This window comes from Myxocyprinus asiaticus, chromosome 7 (genome assembly GCF_019703515.2).
Source record: "Myxocyprinus asiaticus isolate MX2 ecotype Aquarium Trade chromosome 7, UBuf_Myxa_2, whole genome shotgun sequence".
In the NCBI taxonomy this organism is placed as follows: Eukaryota; Metazoa; Chordata; class Actinopteri; order Cypriniformes; family Catostomidae; genus Myxocyprinus; species Myxocyprinus asiaticus.
In genome coordinates this window covers 21,338,020-21,356,920 of record NC_059350.1, presented here as the reverse complement: position 1 = coordinate 21,356,920, position 18,901 = coordinate 21,338,020, and the positions used below count along the sequence as shown (strand labels likewise).

The window sequence follows — 18,901 nt, the reverse complement described above, 5'->3', positions numbered from 1 at the left end:
ATTACTTTAGGCCCCTTTCTTATTAAAAAATACAGTTTAGAATTTGTTGTGGGGCCCCCCTGGACCAGTGTGCCCATAGAATTATTACCACCTTTCACCCCTCTAGCTATGGCCTTGCCTCCAGATAAGCAGTTTGCTCCATGGCCCAGTGTTAGATTATTAATCCCTGTAAAGATATGATTGAATTAAATAAATACATAGTTTGTATGTGCTGTGCACTTCAGAGTGCTCTCTGTCTCTGTCATCTCTCACACACACACACACACACACGCACGCACACGCACGCACGCATGATGATCGTGCTGAGGTGCTCTACACATTCATTTTGAAATGTGCATCACTTGCAGATTATTTATTCATTCAACTAAATCAGACACTTTTTTTTGTCACATTAGGACATCACAATTTTTATTTGATTAATTATACATTCAAACATTCATTTTTGTCCAAATACAGTATGTCATATTCCATGACATTCTGCTGTTTATTGCTAATGCCATTTTTATTACTAGATTCCGTGTTTTCCGCATACTACATGTTGTAACCACGGTATAAACAGTCTCCGATCGTTGAATTATTGTAAATTAATTAACATCCCGAGCTATAAAGGCCAACTCACCACACTACCAACCCAGAGTGAATTAATAAAAAAAAAAAAAAAAAAAAAAAAAAAAACAGTGGTCCATCTGTCATCGTTGTCTAAGTTTATAACTCACAGGGATGCAAACTCGAGGGTCAAAAAAGTGGAGACAATCACAGATCCACAAATATGTTTTCTGGGGTTATTTTTTTTTTTTAAAGAATAAGCTAAAAGCACCAACTTAAGCTATATTAATGATTCAAGTTTAGCAAATTATCTGCACAACTGTGTAGGGTATTTTTGTGTTGCTTGCTTCCGTTTCACAAATTTGTTCAGTTTCATTAATTGATTTGTTTAGTGACCACTTCTGGAGATGCCACTATGTGGCAACAAATTAAAGTCTAGTATGCTATGAGTGAGTCACTGAATCATTTTGAGATATTCATGACCGAAATCTGCCAAGAGACTTTATAGTGTTTAAGCACTATAAGAACAAAGCACATCTATAATTTCCGTTCAGTTTGTGAACTGCCGAGCATGACTTTTCATCCAAAAAGACAACAATAATAGTCTAATAGTAATGAGTATCAATAACGTCCTTACCTTCTCCTTTATTAAAATTTGCATGTCAAATCTACTGACTTCAGTAGAATGTTTAAGCATTATAAGAACAAAGCAGATGTACAGTTTCATTTTCCAACAGCATTTAAACTGCTGAGCATGACTTATCAGAAAAGACAACAATAATAGCCTAATAATAATAATTTTGAGTTTCAATAATGTCCTTTCATCATTGTAAAGTGCTTTTCCCATGAGTTGAGTCGAGGCATCAACACTCAACGTCAAGCGGTGCTTTTCTCTCCACATTAGGGCGCCTACACACTAGAGATTATGCTGTGTCAGAACACTGCGAATGCATTGATTTGGGAAAACGCAAGGGTTTCTGACAGTGAAGCTCCGTTATGCGACCAAAAGTTGAAAACATTTCAACTTTTGCTGCAACGCACTCTGGTGTAGGCATCCGTTGGCCAATGGGAATCACAGAGAGGCGGGACTAGTTGCACTGTGAAATCGAAAAAAACATGGCGAACAAACAAATACATGCATGTATTTATTCCCTGTCCTCTATTATATTTCTCTGTCATGCTAAAAATGATATTAGTTGTGGAGAGGGAGCCTGGAGAAGAGTTTCAATGTCTGCTGGTACATTGTCATTAAGATATATTTTAAATAGCCATCTCTGTCCATGACTGCCTCTTCCCTCTGTGATACATGCCTTCCAAACTGACCTTTTGCTCTCCCATGCGCAAAACGCTCCATTTGAGCTTTCCCTAGTGTGCAAGCCCCTTAAGGCAGATTTATACTTCTGCTTTGAATTTACGGCGTAGGTTATGCATAGCTACAGCGGTTACGACGTAGCCTATGCCGTAGCCTAACCTGCACCTCTTCAAAAACTGCGCATCACGTCGAAACAGACCACAACAGCTGTGATTACTGCCCCCAGGATGAAAACGCGGATGTCTGTGGTAGCGTCGCATTTTATCCAAGATTATGGTCACTTTTACATATTAATAGCTCTTCTGCCCTTTTCTCAATGTGATGAACAAGGTAGATTCACATGCCGATGCTGAAGTGAACGAAGAACATGCCCCTCTCATTCAGTCGGTCGGTATATGTACCAGGTCATTCAGTTTGTTTATGAATGAGAAGTTTCACGAATGCAGCTTCTCACTGTGCACGCGCTGCTGTAGCCAAGCACGCAATTGGCTGTAGCTGTACCCAATCAAGCAATCTGCCTCGGTTGGACTGCGACTGCCAAACACACGATTGGCTGCTGCTGTAATCAATCATGAGGGTCTAAGTGCCCTTAACCGTTGATGGTTTTTCACATGTGCAGCCACCGGCAGTGACAAAACGATACAAATTTGTGTATTTTGACTCCTATTCCGAGTCCAATCATTACCATGATTTTGTGCGTGTAACGGAAACCTTGATAGCAACACAGTCAAACTGTTATAATAATATTTTCCAGGACAAATAATTATTTTCCAGGACATTTAGGTATTTCTCTAATTTTCCATGAAACTGCTTTGCAAAATTCCACGTTTTCCAGGTCACGTGGGAACCCTGACACTCCTACATGAAACAAACCATTCCTTTTTGGAAATTTCAGCCTGCATTAAGTCATTAAACCATAGAGCGCATGCAAAGCAGTTCTTGTGGCTTTAAAATATCCACTTTTAAATGACACAGCATTGGCATATTCAGAAGAAAACTGATGAGATAACAGCACATATTAAACTGTTTGGTATGCAAACTAAGTCAAATTCCAAATTCAGTCCAAAGCAATGACAAGCCCTGTGGCATAGACTGAATTCATACACAACTTTAACTTTTTGTAGTTGGTTTACCATTAACAACAAGTCTATAAGCTTTTAAAAGTAGAAACACTTACATTTTTCAGTCTCCTGCTGGTCTCTTCACGCCTGAGCAAAAGGAGAGAGGTTGGTTAAATGTGACAAATGTTCACTGACAGACTTACAGTAACAGTCCCAGTAACTAAATCCATATCCCCATACCCTACATTAAAATTAGTAATTGCTATAAATGGACCTCACCAATCATGTAAGTTTTACAGAAGGTTACTCATCAAGTACACTTTGTAGACACTAATGTAACGGTTAAAAGGAAACGGTAACCTATTTGAGAACAACAAATTTGTTCCCAAAGCGTGCTGACAGTGGACACGTGAGCCATCTGTTTGTCACTATGGACTAGCAGACATAATTTAACAGAGGAATACCACTATTTAAACAACAGATACATAGTGGATTACATAAAGGATCAAGTTATCTTAAAAATAAGTCAGACAGGATATAAGAAACAACACTTAAAGTTAAGTTAGTGTGTATATAATCTAGTTGAGCCCTAAGTCAACAGGACCACGAGAGTGAATGCAAGTTAAAATAGCTCTCAGATCCACTATAGCTTTCCCATATGGTTTCAAAAGGAACAGCCACATGGGGCTAAATTTAGGATTCGGTGCCCCAGCTCCACCTTCTTGTGCCCCTCGCCCCTCTACAAGGCCAATGGTGGGGACATGATTTTATGTTCAGAAGGGTTGAGTCAGGACCCAAGGAAACCTAAAAATCAGGCAATGTGATGAAATGACTACAACAAATGTTTAAAACACAATCTAATAGTCAAGGTATCATTTATCCAGCTGTAAGCATACTGTATCCATTAAAACAATTAATGTATTTCACATTTACACAGTTCGAGTAAGTTGTCCCAGAAATAGGTCTCTATTAGATCTCTTTGAATGAGTTTAACTTTTATCCCCCAGTAGAGAACCCTCCAGTAATTGGATGTTCTGAAAGAAGTTGGTTGCAATCATTGACCCAGCAATTGACGTGTTTTAATGCCAAGAATGTGGCACATTTTCTCCAGCCCTGATTTGCATGATGACAGATCACGAGTTAATGCGTCATGCCTGACTGCTCTGCCATTTAAATGCTATCAGATTTCATTCAAAATATTTCCATAGGGCATCTTTAATGAAACATGGCTCTTGGTTGGTCATGTCTCTGTGTTTGAGTTTATTGTTGGACAGATAATGTGTGACATGACTCAATGATGGGTCCATCTGGCCTTCCATTTGGTATGGAAATGAAATCTGATGACAAACACTATTCAAATGAACCCTCTTCCAGTAGTAACAAATAAGACTTCTTTCTTTAAACCTGCACAAACAATAAATGCAGTGATCATACTGCTTAAATATAGACACATGGGTATGTGATCAGATATTCAAGCTTTATTAGAGAACACACAAATAATCAAAAAGAGAAATGCTGACATCACATTCAGCTGGCAAACTGCTCTCTCTGAGATGCAGTACCATACTGTATGACTTAGTCATTTACTTTAATGTTACAATGAACACGGAACCAAACCACCAATAAAAATGTCCACCTCTTTCACTTCTCTCTGCTTACCTGACAGTCACGCGGCTGGACACATCCTGCAGATCTCCAGGATGGAAGAGCTGAGCTTCGTTGAGACCTAGTTTCTCACATGCCTTGAGAAACACATTCACATTATCCTGTGAATGACAGGTTAGATGTTTATTCTTCAGAATTCCCCATCATCCTCAACGTTCAAGCACTCAGTGAAATAATGCAACAGGTAAAAGGCAGACAAGCTTGTGTGGTAGCAGATGGGCTGGTTGAACTGAGAAGGGGTGGGAACTGAGGGAGACAAGTGTCAAATTCTGTCAACAATTGAAAACTGGAATCCTCAGTGTACATTCCTACACATTTTCACCATGAGTCCAATGTTTATATATGCATACCTGAACCAATTGATATTAAAGGAATAGTTAACCCAAAAATGATAATTCTCTCATCATTTACTCATATTGCAACAAATTATATCTCAATATTTTCAGCTTATTGATGATATTTAATACATATCTTGATAACTATGTTAATGTACTCTTACTACGTTATAGCTTTATATGGCAGAAATATTAAGAGTATGCCATTCCGAACCCTGCCGGCATATCATCAGCCCCACATGCAAACACAGAAGAGTGCGTCACCCGGTTACTCTGATGTGCACTGAAAACATGAAGACTATTGATTTTGTTTAATTGCAGCTGTTTGTAGTTTAATAATCACATATGACCATATCACAATTTTGATTAATTAATTAACTAATGCTGCCCTGAAGGTAGGTGAAATTAGTCTAATGATTCACCCTTTAGGAAATCAAGTAGCCAAATAAAAAGCACATTAAAATCATTGCTATACTTATATTTCCTATCTACAGCGAAATCATCGCAATGATATCCCAGACAGCCATACACAAAAGTCTGCGCTTATTCGCTGCAGGTGACTTGCGTTCGCTTTGATAAAGAAAGAAATCACTCTTATTGATCAGGAACTTCACCCCTCCCTCACCTCACACTACCTGCCCATCTGCTTGAGGAGCACACAGGAACATATCTCGCTCAAAAGATTTACATTAAAGTGTCATGAAACCCCCCTAATTCAGCACCAGTCGTTCACACCTCAGACTTAAAAAAGGGTCATGAAAAGATAACAAAAGCCAAGAGAGTTTTGGGGAACTTTGCTGTATCAATCATGGGAAAAAAGTATGAATGTGAAGAGTGAATATGATACAACAATGCAGCGCCGGTAAACCGTGTAGGCCTAAATCCTGGTAACTTTTGCACGATGTAAAATAACCCAAAAAGAGACTTGACATGACGTTTTTAAAAAAGCCGCCATGTTATCCTCTCTATGATCTGTATGCAGCTCAAACAAACAGCTAACAAACATTTTCGCTCTGGTCATCAAGTGCGGTTACCCATTCTCATGAGTGATTCCGATCTCACCAAAGTGTTTAGTGTAAAAGTCCGCTCTCATATCTGGGCCAGGAACCGCTGTCACATCTGCGTGTAATTTTGAATTCTCCACTGTAATACGAGATCATGCATGTGGCAGCGCAGTGATTGGATGGAAGCGTTCCTTCACATGAATAATATGGAGAAGTGCTCAGAATCGAATGACGTATTAATGTGCTCTACAACCAATCACAACTCAGAGTTTATGCATATACCTCATATTTATGATGTTGCTTCAAGTTTTGTTTTTAAACCAGACAAAATGGCTCAAAGAGATAAAACACACTTTACCCTTAACAATAAACATAATCAGTGCCATAATTGGCTAGGTGTACAAGATGGCGCCTGAGAGCTTTCGCGACATGAGGGTGTGCTTGCTTCCAGTCCCATGAACGCTCATTGAAACTGAGTGAGATCACACGGTGTGATTGTGACTTCGTTGCTGTGAAGGGAGACTTCCAGAAGAGACTTGTTAGAGACTTGGCTGAAACCAACATGAGCATGTTTTATGGTTGTTTCGATAACAAAATTTTGGCTTCGTTACGATACCAGCCCTGGTACCTCGGTATCGATACTAAGTTGGTATTATAAATCAACAAATACAAATCTTCAGATTTTTATGAAATTACACAGAAAATGACTTGACTAAAAGTACTGCACAAAGTCTTACATTTTCCATTTTTATTTTTCTGGATTCCATGTTAAATGTTATGATCAAATGGTGTTTAATCAAACTGATACATACAGTTTTAATCAAATAAAAAATATATATATATATTTTTTTTTTTTTGTTTACAAAAAATTGCAATTGTATTTTGGGTAAAATAAAATGCTGCACAACAGAGCTTCACGGTATTAATGAAAACATTAATGAAAAAAGCCGTTTATACTCTACACTGCATGAAAATTAAGCACCAGCAGTGTGTTGCGTTTGTGTGCGCATGCGTGCACCCATGTATATGTGTGTGTGTGGGAATCATATGACAGAGCAGAGCGGCACCTTTTGTTCATTCTGTAGCGTGCAGCGCATGTGACTGTATATTATTTAATTAAATTACATCATTCAACTGTTTAATGATCACACTTGGCCATATCCAGAGGTTATTTTATTTTATTTTCAAATTGTCATTGATTTAATCTCAAATTGGTCACATCACATATCATTTTGCTAATGATAGCATACTGTAATATGGTACTGAAATTAGCAACAAGATGATATCGTACCATTTAAATTTTTTTGGTATTGTGATACTTCGTTAGTACCGGTAAACCACGCAAAACTAGCGTTTACAATTAATGAGAGGAGATAGGAGAGGGGTCTATCAGCGACAGGAGATCAGCTGTGATGAGCTGACCAACAGTATGAAGTAAATAGTTTTAAAATTGTGGGTAACACTTTACAATAAGGATCTATACGTGAACATTAGTTAATGCAATAGCTAAAGTGAAATAATAACCAACAATACTATTACAGCATTTATTCATCTTGATTAATGTTCATTTCTGCTAGCACATTTAACATTTCAAGTTGTATACATGAACATTAGGCAATATATTATGAACTAACAGAAATTAACAATGAACAATAGTATATTTAAATGAAACATTAACCTAGATTATTGCTGTAAAAATAGTTAGTTCATTATACTAAATGCACTAGCCCACTCTTACGAATTGAACCTTATTATAAAGTCTTACCAAAAAGTGACTAAAGTTGCATGTGTACTCAGAAGTAAAGCATTACCAAAAATTGCAACTTCATAAAACTTGTTGGCTGTTGTCCAGCAGCGAATTTCTATTACATTATTGACCCTTGATGTCCAATTTAAAATATTATCTTACTAAATCTGTATCCAGGCCTAGCATTATTATTCATCGGTCGGCCATATTATCATATTATATTTTTCAGAACATATAATGCAGAAAACAATGCTTTAGAATTGGTGTCATTACGTAGTTTGTCCAGCAGAGCGCGCTCCAACTCCATTGTTTACAGAGCTGACTCTGACCTGATGGTGGCTCTGCAGACAGGGCGGAGTTAAGCGGTGCAGAGTTGAGCGGCATCTTCTCGGTAAGTAGCTAACTAGTTTGTGAAATACATACTGGAAAGTTAATAAACAATGACCCCATCATTTTCCCTTTTCAATATAACTAATATAACGTTAACCCTGTCCCTGACAACCATGTCACTCATGTCTGTTTGCTGTTAGCCAGCTATAGTTTGTCAGTGCAGTAAGTAATGTAGCAGATTGAAAGGTAAACATCAGAGCATCTTTTTGCAGCTCAGTAGACAACAGTGCGGTGGTGGATTGTGTCTGTTGAGTGTTGATTTCATGCTAAGCGGTTACATAGTTGGTGAGACACAATGCTGGTCCATCTTTTACTCTGTGACAACGAGCTTATAGCTAACTAGCTAACCACGTAACTACTTTCATTGCTTGTCAGCTGAGTGGAAGCTAATGAGTAAACATATATTCACCAAACTGTTTTGTTCAGGATTCACAGTTTGGTACCCCCTTCAACCGAACAATTCCAGTCGTTGCATTTATAAAATATATTATTTAAAAAACTGGTTTTCCACCATTGAAAGTTTCCCCTGAACTTGTATATCAGAATACGGTTAACACTGCTGCCGCTGTTTATCTCTTGACTCGGCAGGTGTAAATGCTTCTTGTTTTACAACCTGCCAATAATTGACTGGCAGTATTAATATAGTCAGCATGTGACTGATACTAAACAGTACTGATGTTTATTTAGCTATTTATTTTAATTTATTCTATATTTTAATGGTCAGCAACTGACTAATACAAAACATACAGTACTGATGTTTTTTAAGCTATTTATTTTATTTGTATTTATTCTTTATTTTCTCAGGTGTTCATTTCTAGAATTTGTTGACAATGTATAATAATAAATGTAAAATATTCTTTGATAAAAATATTTAAGAAAGCAGCCTTCTGAGTACCTTTGCATAGTCATATTGGTGCAAAATTGGTGAACAATCCACATAGAAAAGGTCTGTTTTCATTCCAGCTCAAAAAAAACTATATTGGCCACCATATCGGTAATTGGTGAATTTTCCCCCTCTAAAATCGGTATCGGTCGGGCTCTACTTACGAGATCGGCCTCATGTGTCTTCATTGCGATGCTACAATATATTTTAAATCCCTGTTCTGTAAACATCTTGTATAAAATGCCATTTTCATCTGTCACTGGACCGGCACCTGGTGAAACTGGAAGTGGCTATGAACACACTCACTAAACAAGAAATCAAACATGGACGTCATAGGCAAATAGCCAACTGTTTTCAATGATGTGCAACCTGTACATATCTGTTAACTTTTCAAAAAACATGTTTTGGGGTTTCATGACCCTTTAACATTAACATATTTCAAAAAGTGGAAAATGTGTACGATATAGTACCTTAGTTAACATTACTCGACAAGCTCAGATTTCTGCAGAGACTGTAAAGCTGCCATCCGATTTAAACTTGAAATCACACCCTGCATATTTTCATTCATAAACTTTACACTTTAGTCATATTGGCTTCACAGACTCATCATTGGATTGTAAATTTAGATTGTTTCTTTAAAATATTGCTCTATCCCTGTGCTCATTGTATAATCACTCTAACAAATATGTTTTCTATTATTCGGTAGAATTTATTTATTTTGAAGTCATTATTTGTGGCTTTCCGAATAAGGTAATCCATATGTAGACTGGTTTTCCTGAAAATTCAATTTAAAATATGCTCACCAAGCCTGCGATGGGAGTGGTGAGCCTGTTTACTCTCTTGATGATTCCTGGCTTAAGTGTGTTGATTAGACTGAAAACAAATGGAATAAAAATAAAAAAAAATCATATATATATATATATATAGATAATTGATTAATCCTTTAAATTTTGAGGAGGCCCCAGTGTTATATTCCAAGAAATTAAAGGATTATTTCAAAAGCACTTACTCGCACAGAAGGATCCCATCCTCTAAGGCCTCCCGAAAGGTTTTGTTTCCAAAACGATTTCTGGTCACTTCCTGTTCAGGAAAAATCCAACAGATCACATACATGACATGGAACTGAGATATAATTGGTAACAACACTATTTGAAAGCTGACATATTTTTTATTCTCTCTCATATCCTTGTTTAAAGGGATTGTTCACCTAACAATGAAAATGTTCTCATCATTTACTCATGGGCTAGATGAGCTGCTCAAACAAACAGCCATTTTTAAAGTGCCACAGAGACAGTGTTTACAGTTTGAGAAAAATAACCTACAAATGGTTTTTCTTAAACAGTAGTTGTCTCTACATATTAAGTGAGGATAGGAGTAAGTACTTGAACATCGAAAAGGTTTCACACTGCAGCTCTAACAAATAAAGCAACAGCATCCCCTCCTCCACACACCAACAAACTCTGGCCCATCCAGTCAGAAACACACACAGTTGACTGTGTAATAAGTAATTACATGAAATGGATGTCTGTAGACAAGAAAACCACAGTCCCTCTTAAAATCATAGCGTGCTACAGTACTTTCCACAATATTTCAAAACACATTCTCGTTCTACACGCATCACATGCAACAGTTATACACATCATTGCTTTCAATGCTCATTGTCATTTAAAGAGATAGTTCACCCAAAAATGAAAATGAATCATTTACTCTATTTATGCTGCCTTTATATGCTTTTTGGACCTTCAAAGTTCTGGCCACCATTCACTTGTATTGTATGGACCTACAGAGCTGAGATATTCTTAAAAAAAAAAATCTTGATTTGTGTTCAGCAGAAGAAAGAATGTCATACACCTCTGGAATGGCATGAGGGTGAGTATGATGAGAGAATTTTCATTTTTGGGTGAACTATTCCTTTAATATGCAGAACAAGAGATTGTGAGCAAATCAACAATTGCTCCACAATTCACAAGAAAAAAGTACACCACAATCTCCTTTGAAAACCTCAGACGACATGTCACAAATCAATCAATGCAATCATGACAGCTCTCTTACTCAAACCACACTATCTCTGTCCAGACATACTGAATCTTTTTGATCGTTGGTTCAAATGACCATGCAATGCGATGTTATGTTTTGCAAAGCTTACATTATAATTGAGCAAACTATGACAAACAGGGCCTCAAATTACTAGAACATACTGTAAACAAGCCCACCCCTCCTCCTTGTGCCCATACAGGATGGTATGTTTGGAGACTGAGGTGCCCGACCAAGCAGGCACCTGACTGTACCAGTCATGTGGTGGAGTGGGCATTTGGCAGGCAAATTGTGGCAAACAGCTTGGTGGTCCTTTGTGTTCAGATTAAGGGGCACTGAAGCATCCATGGCTGGTGCCTGCACAATTCAGCATCCTGATCATCAGCTTGTTTGGGCATGGGGAATTTACTCTACCAATGGCTGCTTGTGTAAAGTCTACATCAACAGAGACCTGGAAGAGCTTCTTAAATCCTAAAACTCAAAAGATCTAACACCAACTCACCATCAGGGCCGTAGCTAATGATGGTGTTGTGGGCCCCGCACAGGTCCGGGGGGGCCCACAACAATTTTAAACTGTTTTAATATGAAAGGGGCCCAGACTAATAAAATTCTGGGGCCCAGAATTCCTTGCAACAGCTCTGCGCACCATTCCATGAATTGAGTTAAAAAATGCGCAAATCTGAGTTTAGAAATGTGTGCAAATAGCAAGTACATTGCACAGTTTTGACAAAGTGTAAAAAAAAATGAATTATTCATACTTTTGAATATGCTTTAAATCTGCATATTCAAATTTACAAACAGCCAAAAAAGAAACGCTTTTTTTAAAGTGGCAGATGAGATGGTGACAGGTCTTCAGGAAATGGTGGTTAGATTGCCTGTGAGCTCTATAAAAAAAAAATGCTTCAACAGCGAAACAATCCACCATGCAGAGCTTCACACCAACAAAAAGTATTACCAAGGTTTTTTGGACATGATATTTTGGAAATACCATGTTTGTGTGTTTGTAGGCATGTACCATTCTTTGTAGTAACATTGAGTTATGTAAATACCACATACATTTAATGTCTGTGCATTCAGTATTATGGCATTCATCAAAACCATGGTATTACTATCTGATACCATCACTGTAACATGGTACTGCCACAGTGCTTCATTGGAAGCGCACTAGGGTAAATATTTTATTGATCATGAAGTAATATCTTGTGATGAACCACAAGATGATGGGCAATAAAAGCCACACTAATGAAAACAAATAAAGCATTACATCATTATTCAAAATAATGGCTAGATAAAAAATAGACACAAGGTATTTAGGATTTTATGGAGCTGTTGGAGCTTAGCTGCTTTGCAAATGGTTTGGAACTGATAAAGAAAAACAGCCACAAATTGGTCAGCTTATCTAAAGCTGCTTTGAAAACACAACAAGCCTTTAAAGTGGATGATGCATGTATTGCAAGCACATGATGAAACCTATATTGTTTAATAAAGCATTCGCTTAAATAATCCGTATATGTTCTTTGCAGACAAGCCTGTGGTCATGCAACATTTAAATACTTTTTTAAAGGCAAGTAATGGACATGCATTTGTGTGGCCACGGTGGGACAACTTTTGATAGTGACGTCATTACCTCGAGCCATCTCTGCGCCTCATGGAACGCGAGCTCACAGCTGACGGCAGACTGTTGACGCCACTCCATCACTGCAACACTCACACCTGTGTGTATTTCACACCCAAAACAAAAACAAATTTGAACTTTAAATATATAAACTTCCATCACCACTATGTTTCCATTTAATATCCAAAATATATCACAGATTCATGACATTTCAAACCTGTGGCACTTTGACAGACACAAGCTTTCCCCAGTTGTTAAAACCCGAAACTTACCTGTTTCAGCTACGTTTATTTCCAGTAACTACTTTTAAGTTCTCACTTCCCAGATGACTCGATTCGAAAGCGCAAGGTTTTTTCCCACTACCAGTGCGCGTTCCACCACAACCACACTTGTCTTTAACTAATTCACACCTTGAATGCAGTGCAAGCTGCTGGATTCAGATCCAATAACTCTCCTTCCACCGAACTTGTTTCTTGTTATCGTAGGCAGGAAGAGAGATGTCCCCGTGCAGTGAGAAGGTAGGCGAAGAGGAAAGCAGCTTGTCAAGTGCAAGATGTTTGGTGATGATGACTTGTTTAAATATACCACACGCCCCCTGCTGCTAAACAGAGTGCTTCGCCCGAAAGCTGGAAAATGCTGCCTTCAGAGGCTGTATATGGAAGTAGGATGTAAATAAGGTGCAGTTCGTACTGTTCTGAGACCAATTTCCTTAAAGGGTTAGTTAACACAAAAATCAAAAGTCTCTCATTTACTCACTTCCATGCCATCCCAGATGTGTATGACTTTACACAAACAAAGATATTTAGAAGAATATTTCAGCTCTGCAGGTCCATTAATGCAAGTGAATGGTGGCCAGAACGTTAGGGTTGCCACTCAAGGCTGGGTTGGTGTGGATGTTTGATGCATGTTTTTACTAGCTCTACCAATGTAGCCGTGAGTTCAGAACCCAACTTGATGTTTTTTTTTTTTTTTTTTTTTTTTTTTTGTAGCACATTTTAAATGTGTTTATATATTTTTGATTCATGCTTGTTATTTTTTGATCTGCGCTAATTATTTTGATCTGCGCTTTTTAATTTTGGATCCGTGACCGCAATACTTTTGACGGGATTTTGATCCCATAAGCACCCACCCATAGCTGATTAGGTAGCAAGGCATTTCGATGCAGCCACGTTCGCCCGTTGACCAGCAGATGTCGCCAGAGAACCATTGCAACAACTGTGTCATGAAGAATGCTGTAGATGTAGAAGATGAGTTGTACCCTTATTAAATAGAGGAAGATGGTTTGTTAAACTATACTTTTGACATATATTTGTGTCTTTGTAATTTTCTTTTTAAACACTGTCATTTTTATTTCTTTGTTTATAAGATTTAAGGCAGACCTCATGATAAACCAGCTGAAAAAAACAAACAAACAAACAGCTAAAACCAGGCTAAGATGGTTGGTTGGTCTTAGCCGGTTTAAGTGCCTAAAACAGACCAGGCTGGGAGACCGGCTGACACCAGCCAATCAGTTTCAGCTGATTTTAACTGATTATTATTATTATTATTATTATTATTATTATTATTATTATTATTTTACCAGGAATACCAGTTAAGCAGGACGAGATGCAATTGTAACTAACTGTTAACATGGCTATAACTTACAGTGATAGGTACTTTCAGCAGCTGGAACTAAAACAGGAAGTGCTTCATCCAGTGACAGGAAGTGTTAACCAAAGCCGGAGCAATGTTCAAGTCTGTCTGCCCACTGGTTTCCTGTGTGACTAGTCTGCTGTCAGACACACACCAACACTTTATCACACTGTTGTCTGATGAACCCAAAGACAGCAGTATATGTTTAAAATCAGGCTAGAAATTCTGCACAGGATGTTGGTTTAGTTGTCCTTTGCTGTTGATCTATAGCAGATCTCTTTTGCGGTTTCTATTTCAATGCTAAAAAATCAGACTAAAATGAGGAAAGCTGGTCATACAAATACTTACATTTACTAATAAATGAATAAGTAAATAACTAATGAGCAGGTTGTAAATATTTAAAGTGAAAATGGCATAGGATTTTTCCCCTTTAGCAAAAACAAAGACAATTCACTTAATGTGTTTTTTCTTAAACTTTATAAACTTGACCTAAAAAAAAGTTCAAATAAATGTGTGAATTATTTCTCAGCAATCCTATGGTTAACATGAAGTACATCACATGCTTATTGAAAGATTGCACCATGTACCCACTAAAAAGTCTGAAGACAGTAGAGCATCAGAAATGAGGCCATACAGCATGTCCTGTTTTGCATTTCTGGTTTTCTGCTTAGACGGACAGAAGGCTCTTTAGATATACATAGAGATTTCTCTTTCCCTCTATATCTATCTGTCTTCCTTTTCCTTCTCAAGTGTCTATATGGTTGACCAGCATGGTCTTTCTGATGAAGCTGATTAAGCAAGGTTAAAATCCTGGTGGAAACAAACCAGTATTCAAAACTGGGGGACCAGCACCAAAACACAACATAAGCTGGTGACCAGCAAATCTGGTCTTTTCAGCAGGGTGCCCAGAGAAGAGATATGGGCAGATCTACTTATGAGGCTCTACTCATACCATTCTTATCCATCCCTAAAGCAGTATTTAAGTAATAAATTGCATTAATGTATTAGACTTATATGAAGAATCATCCACCAAATGATTATTTCCTCTGTGTCCAATCATCTGAGTTAACAATAATGTTAACGCAGTAAACTGGTAAATCAAGAAAGATAAAACACTTTGCGTTTAGTTAGAATTGACAAATCAGCTGGGCATACTCATTAAGAATCTATATTATTCTGGTTATACGTATTTGCTATATTTTAATACAATGATTTTTAAGTCAATTGAAGACCCATCAGAAAAGAGAAAGATTAGAAACAGTGCAAAATGTAGAAATAAAGTGGAATATATGTATTTTTTAGCTCATCAGTCTTCTGCTGTGTGCATTATATGTAAATTAACAAATGAATACATAAAACTTTAATCAAATGAAAATATATAAAAAAAAAATTTAAAAAAATGCAACTTTGTTTTTGGTCATAAAATGCGGCACTACAGAGCTTCAAAGTATAAATGAAAACATTAATAAAAAAATCTGATTACCTGTGGCACAAGGCTGATATGGCTGAATCACAGCCTGCTGATATTCAGTACACTTACTTTTGTGATATTGCTTACATATAATAATAAACATAATAATAAATATAGCTGCAAGCAGCGATTAACGGGGTTCAAGCCTTTAAGGTCCTTTAAGTTCACATGCAACAGATATTAAGTATTAATTAGATAGACTGAAAGCAACTAAAACAATGTTAAAGCGCCTTAATTTTGAGAAACATCAGGTGAGGTACCACACAGATATGGTATTTTTTACATTCCTGACTGTTATAGCGCCACCAAGAGGCATAGGTATGCAATTTTTTTCATGTGTCCTCAGAATGACCCAATACATAAGTGTTTCAAATTTTGTGAAAATATTTCCTTCTGTTCAAGAGTTAGATCCATTTTAACATTTTTTAACGTATAATAGCGCCACCAAGAAGTGGAGATGCCCAATTGCTTTTGTGTGTACTTAGAATGACTTCATACATATGTGTACCAAATTTGGTGACAATATCTGATTCTGTTCAAGAGTTATAATTATTTTAGTAAAAGTGGCCACGCCCATTACAAACATTTTGGCGTACCGTTTGACGATAAATAAAAATGTCAAAATTCCTTTGCTAAATTTTCATTTTGGGACTCTAGAGAATCTTTCTGCACTGGTTTGGTTCCGATTGGGCGAACGGCCTAGGACTAGTTTGAAAAATTATTCTTTTAAAATAATCTCAATATTTATTGAACGTTTTGTTTCACACCAACGGTACTTAAGGCAAAGTTGTTCAGAATGAGGAGATCTATAATATGGTATGAATAACGTGTTTCTTTGTGAAACACAGCAGTATACAACGATTCTGTGTCCATGAGCCCATACATACATGTATCAAATTTGGTGATAATATCTCAATCCGTTCAAAAGTTATAACCATTTTAGTAAAATGGACATGCCCACTACGAATGGTTTGATGATAAATCAAAATTTCAAAATTCCTTTGATAACTTTTCATATAACTTTTTATATAGTTTTTTTTTTATAAATCTGCTGAATCTTTCTGCACTGGTTTGATTCCAGTTGGGCAAACGGCCTAGGAAGAGTTCGTTTTGAATTTTTTTCAAACAATCCATAATAGCAGGAAAACAGAGGCGGAGCCAAAAACGGCTGGATCTTAAAAGATTCGCATGACACAAGGAATCACAGAAAAAAATATTTTGATACTATTCCTTAAGGTTCAAGAGTTATGGCCCAAAATGTGTTTTTTTTGTTTTGTTTTGTTTTGTTCACTATAGCGCCACCTATCGGCCGATTGAGCAGATTCAATGCGTACGGCGAGCCAATTGGAGTACTACCATCCCTGAAATTTTCACGTCTCTAGGCCTAACGGTTTGGTCTGCACGATTAGTTTTAGGGCAGGATAATAATAATAATAATAAAATATAGCTGCAAGCAGCAATACCGGGGTCAAGCCCATTATCGGTAACATGAGCAGCCAAAGCATTCAGGAGTTATAAGCCAAAATAGGCATTTTATCTATCTTTTGACCAATAGGGGGCACTGTGCCGAAATGCTGCATGTCACCTCTGGGCATGACGGCCATTACACGTACCAACTTTGGTCAAAATCCGTCAAAGCGTTGCGGAGATACAGTCTCAAGTCCAATTTTGCGTGTTTTTTGTCGAATTTGTTGAAGCACCATTAAAAAACAGTTTGGTTTTGTAAGCACTGTCTACTGAGCATCTGTGCAAAATTTGGTGAAACTTGGATGAACTGTCTGGGACAAATTCGAAAAAGTATGTTTCTCTGAAAATTCTATATGGCGGAAAATCTAGTTGGGTAGAAATCAAAATCATGGTATGCTTTCAGCTCGGCATGAGCTTAGGAATTAGGGGAAAAATAATTTTGTCACTAGGATTTACGGTTCAAAAGTTATTTGCATAAACGTGTGAAAATTTGACCTGTTGGTGGCGCTAAAGGGTTTGAGCTAAACACTCCAAATTTGCTGTGTTATCAGTTTAGACTCATAACTTTCCCGCGAATGGTTCTATGGGCTGCCATAGAATTCCATGGCAGAAAAAGAATAATAATACAAATAGCTACAAGCAGCAATACTGGGGTCAAGCCCATTATCGGCAGCATGAGCAGCCAAAGAAGCATCATGACATGTTTTAAGTTAGAATCCGATGAACACTGTAGGAGTTAGAAAAAGTAAGATTTCAATTATTTAAAAAAATCTATTTAAAAAATATCTAAAAATAGCTATCTTTCAGAATTCTTGTCCAGTAGGTGGCACTGTTCCGAAACTGCTTAGGTACCATCAGGGTACAAGTTTTGTTTTAATAGGCCAAAGCGTTGCCAAGATACAGCCTTGAGACCTGTTTGGCGTGCTCGCAATGAAATTCATTGTTGATTGGCCAGTGGTGGCTATGTATCTCAAGATAAGACTGTGCTCATGGTCAATGATGGCAAGTCTGACAAAGACACTGCATGCAAATTTTGAAGTCAATTGGACCAATGGCTCCGTAGTTAAAGCCACTTTCACATTGTTTCCTGTTATAGCGCCACCAAGTGGCCAATCCCTGTAACTTTTTCGGTGTGTTCTCAGATTGAGCCCTTATATAAATGTGTCAAATTTCGTGAAAATATCTCATTCCGTTTAAGAGTTATATCCATTTACGTAAAAGCGGAGACAACTTCTAATTTCGTCTGCCTGTTTTGGGCACTTACAATCTAAATTTTGTCATGTTCCTTATTACCTCAATTAACTTGCTTTTTTTTACTGGTCGTGGTTTCGTTCTGATCAGACGAATGGCCTAGAAGCAATTCGCTAATGTATTTTCGGAACTTTTTTCAAAATGGCAACAGGCCATAATACTTCCATGGCAGAAGAAGACAATAGGGGTCAATAGGGGTCTTCGCCCTTCGGGCTGGAACCCCTAATAATAATACAATTTATTATTAAATTATTGTTATTAGTAGTGTTATTGCTATTACTTTAAATATTAAATTTGTCTATACAGTAGTAATATTTTTCACAATGTCTTTAATTTTACGTATCTAGTTAAAAAGAGCTTTTATTTTTGGCTGAACTTTTATTTTGACGGTCCTTTAAGTTCTTCCTGTGTGTTTTGACCGTAGTTTTTAATAAGCTTAGCATTCCAAATAAAATGCTGAAATACTTACAAGCTAAAATCTCACTGGA

At 37.2% G+C, this 18,901-nt stretch overlaps 1 protein-coding gene across 7 annotated transcripts in view; it reads right to left on the bottom strand.

Moving 5' to 3' along the window:
- LOC127444013 (LIM domain only protein 7-like) overlaps positions 1-13,169 on the bottom strand; it is a 75,386-nt gene extending 62,217 nt beyond the window's left edge. For 6 of the 7 annotated variants that reach the window (XM_051703139.1, XM_051703143.1, XM_051703141.1 and 3 more), the window contains exons 1-6: positions 12,865-13,169; positions 12,605-12,690; positions 9,953-10,023; positions 9,747-9,816; positions 4,579-4,685; positions 3,036-3,066 (exon numbers count right to left, since the gene is read on the bottom strand). In XM_051703139.1, coding sequence (XP_051559099.1) covers positions 3,036-3,066; positions 4,579-4,685; positions 9,747-9,816; positions 9,953-10,023; positions 12,605-12,673 — 348 coding nt within the window. In that variant the 5' untranslated portion in view covers positions 12,674-12,690; positions 12,865-13,169. The remainder of the gene's footprint in view (positions 1-3,035; positions 3,067-4,578; positions 4,686-9,746; positions 9,817-9,952; positions 10,024-12,604; positions 12,691-12,864) is intronic. The other variant, XM_051703140.1, reaches the window with a different exon arrangement.
- Between the last annotated feature and the right edge of the window lie 5,732 nt (positions 13,170-18,901).